General features: G+C 44.8%; 1 protein-coding gene across 1 annotated transcript; it reads left to right on the top strand.

Annotated features, from left to right (window-relative positions):
• The first annotated feature begins 688 nt into the window (after window positions 1-688).
• Window positions 689-3,770, top strand: LOC142492565 (uncharacterized). Its single transcript, XM_075595297.1, has 3 exons — window positions 689-1,004; window positions 1,565-2,008; window positions 3,450-3,770. The coding sequence occupies exons 1-3, from the start codon at window positions 762-764 to the stop codon at window positions 3,762-3,764; spliced, it is 1,002 nt and encodes a 333-aa protein (XP_075451412.1). The 5' UTR covers window positions 689-761; the 3' UTR covers window positions 3,765-3,770.

Below are 3,770 nucleotides of genomic sequence, written 5' to 3'. Positions count from 1 at the left end.
AACACCTATTCTCTGATGAACCACCCATTGCCAGAGTGAGGTCTCGCACTCGCATTACTCCCACTATGCAGAGCATGGACCTCCCAGCACACCTATTCTCCGATGAACCATCCACTCCCAGAGTGAGGTCTCGCACTCGCATTACTCCCACTATGCAGATCTTGGACCTCTCAGAATACCTATTCTCTGATGAACCACCCACTGCCAGAGTGAGGTCTCGCACTCGCATTACTCCAACTATGCAGAGCATGGACCTCCCAGCACACCTATTCTCCGATGAACCGTCCACTGCCAGAGTGAGGTCTCGCACTCGCATTACTCCCACTATGCAGATCTTGGACCTCTCAGAATACCTATTCTCTGATGAACCACCCACTGCCAGAGTGAGGTCTCGCACTCGCATTACTCCCACTATGCAGAGCATGGACCTCCCAGCACACCTATTCTCCGATGAACCGTCCACTCCCAGACTGAGGTCTCGCACTCGCATTACTCCCACTATGCAGATCTTGGACCTCTCAGCACACCTATTCTCCGATGAACCACCAACTGCCAGAGTGAGGTCTCGCACTCGCATTACTCCCACTATGCAGAGCATGGACCTCCCAGCACACCTATTCTCCGATGAACCGTCCACTGCCAGAGCGAGGTCTCGCACTCGCATTACTCCCACTATGCAGATCTTGGACCTCTCAGAATACCTTTTCTCTGATGAACCACCCACTGCCAGAGTGAGGTCTCGCACTCGCATTACTCCCACTATGCAGAGCATGGACCTCCCAGCACACCTATTCTCCGATGAACCGTCCACTGCCAGAGTGAGGTCTCGCACTCGCATTACTCCCACTATGCAGAGCATGGACCTCTCAGCACACCTATTCTCCGATGAACCGACCACTCTCCCCAATCTCCTCTACACGTTCCCGCACTTCCTGCTGCTCCTCCTGCTGCTCTTCAAAGGGGCGAGCGCAGTCACCAGAGCGTTAATGGGCGGATACATCAAGGTAAGCACCAGACGCTCAGCCAACCGGGCAAGGAAGACTATTCAGGGGAAGAGTAGTGGTTAAGATCCTTGTCTTTAGTATAGAAGACTGTGAGTTCAATTAGTGCCAGGGACACCTACACAATGTATGGGGTTTGGGAAAATGTACTTTATTACTGACAGTTGGGGGCTTGTATATCACTGTATCTCTCTGCCTGTCTATATCTGTCTGCCTGTCTGTATCTGTCTGCCTGTCTGTCTATATCTGTCTGCCTGTCTGTCTATATCTGTCTGCCTGTCTGTATCTGTCTGCCTGTCTGTCTATATCTGTCTGCCTGTCTGTCTATATCTGTCTGCCTGTCTGTCTATATCTGTCTGCCTGTCTGTATCTGTCTGCCTGTCTGTATCTGTCTGCCTGTCTGTATCTGTCTGCCTGTCTGTATCTGTCTGTGTCTGTCTGCCTGTCTGTATCAATCTGTGTATCTATCATCAATCTATCTATGAATCTATGTATCTATCTAAAAATCTATTAATTAATCTATCTATCTAACGTCAAATCTCTTCCCTTCTCTACCCTTCCAGGACCTAACAATATCCAAGGGGATGAACGGAGCTCTTAGCACTACCATCTATAGCAAGAGCAGCGCCACTACCAGCCTCCTGCTAGCTAGCAGCCACCATCCTAGGTCTCTGGTAAATGGGATCCCGACTGGTCAATGCCTCACACTTCGGAGAAATTGCAGAGAAGACAGTGATTGTGAGGAACAAGCGTTCGACATGACGAACAGTTTCCTTGAGAGGGGATATAGTCAAAAAGTAATCAAGAGAGCGTATAAGAGAGCCAAGCACCAACAACGCTCAGAGCTTATCACAGATAAACCCAAGGCACCAGAAAAACGTATTGTGAGAATCATCGGCACATACAACAACCAATGGGACCGTACTAAGGACATATTACAGAAACACTGGCACATCCTATTGCATGACTGTGACATCAGGGCTGTCCTGCTTACACATCCGGCTATGGTTAGTAGGCGAGCAAGAAACCTGAGGGACGCTTTGGGGCACATAACTGGGGGTCACACAGTATCTATCTATCTATCTATCTATCTATCAATCTATGAATCTATCTGTCTATGAATCAATCTATCTATGAATCTATCTGTCTATGAACCTATCTATCTACACCTACACAATGTGTGGGGTTTGGGAACATTTACTTTATTACTGAGAGTGGGGGCTTTTATTTCACTGTATCTATGTATCTATCAATCTATATATCAATCTATCTATCTATGACTGAATCTATCTATGAATCTATGTATCTATCTATATGGCTATATCTGTCTGAGTGTCTATATCTGTCTGTCTGTGTCTATCTATATCTGCCTATCTAACTATATCTGTCTGTGTCTATCTATCTGCTCGTCTGTATCTGTCTATCTATATCTGCCTGTATCTGTCTATCTGCCTGTATATCTATATCTGTCTGTCTGTATCTGTCTATCTATATCTGCCTGTATCTGTCTATCTGCCTGTCTATCTATATCTGTATATCTGCCTGTCTATCTATTTCTGCCTGTCTGTATCTGTCTATCTATATCTGCCTGTCTATCTATATCTGTCTGTCTGTATCTGTCTATCTGCCTGTCTATCTATATCTGTATGTCTGTGTCTGTCTATCTGCCTGTCTGTGTCTATCTATATCTGTCTGTCTGTATCTGTCTGTCTATCTATATCTGTATGTCTGTAGCTGTCTATCTGCCTGTCTATCTATATCTGTCTGTCTGTCTCTGTCTATCTATATCTGTGTCTGTGTCTATCTGCCTGTCTATCTATATCTGTCTGTCTGTATCTGCCTGTCTATCTATATCTGTCTGTCTGTGTCTATCTATATCTGTCTGTATCTGTCTATCTGTATCTGCCTGTCTATCTATATCTGCCTGTCTGTATCTGTCTATCTGCCTCCCTATCTATATCTGCCTGTCTGTATCTGTCTATCTGCCTGTTTGTATCTGTCTATCTGCCTGTCTGTATCAGTCTATCTGCCTGTCTATCTATATCTTCCTGTCTATCTATATCTGTCTGTCTGTATCTGTCTATCTGTGTCTGTATATCTCCCTGTCTATCTATATCTGTCTGTATCTGTCTATCTATATCTGCCTGTCTATCTATATCTGCCTGTCTGTATCTGTCTATCTGCCTCCCTATCTATATCTGCCTGTCTGTATCTGTCTATCTGCCTGTTTGTATCTGTCTATCTGCCTGTCTGTATCTGTCTATCTGCCTGTCTATCTATATCTGTCTGTCTGTATCTGTCTATCTCTGTCTGTATATCTGCCTGTCTATCTATATCTGCCTGTCTATGAATCTATCTATGAATCTATCTAACTATGAATCTTTGTATCTATCTATCTATGAATCTATCTATTTAACGTCAAATCTCTACCTTTCTCTACCCTTCCAGGACCTAACAATATCCAAGGGGATGAACGGAGCTCTTAGCACTACCATCTATAGCAAGAGCAGCGCCACTACCAGCCTCCTGCTAGCTAGCAGCATCCATCCTAGGTCTCTGGTAAATGGGATCCCGACTGCCCAATGTCTCACACTTCGGAGAAATTGCAGAGAAGACAGTGATTGTGAGGAACAAGCGGTGGACATGGCGAACAGATTCCTGGAGAGGGGATATAGTAGTATCGCTGTAGTATTGGGACTTAACCATTTAGGCAAAGAAAAATATATATATAACAATAATTACCTATCAATTTTCTATATCTAAGGAAAT

Source organism: Ascaphus truei, chromosome 4 (assembly GCF_040206685.1).
Source record: "Ascaphus truei isolate aAscTru1 chromosome 4, aAscTru1.hap1, whole genome shotgun sequence".
Taxonomy (NCBI): Eukaryota; Metazoa; Chordata; class Amphibia; order Anura; family Ascaphidae; genus Ascaphus; species Ascaphus truei.
The sequence above is the reverse complement of the archived record's forward strand: the minus strand, read 5'-3'. Positions and strand labels throughout refer to the sequence as shown.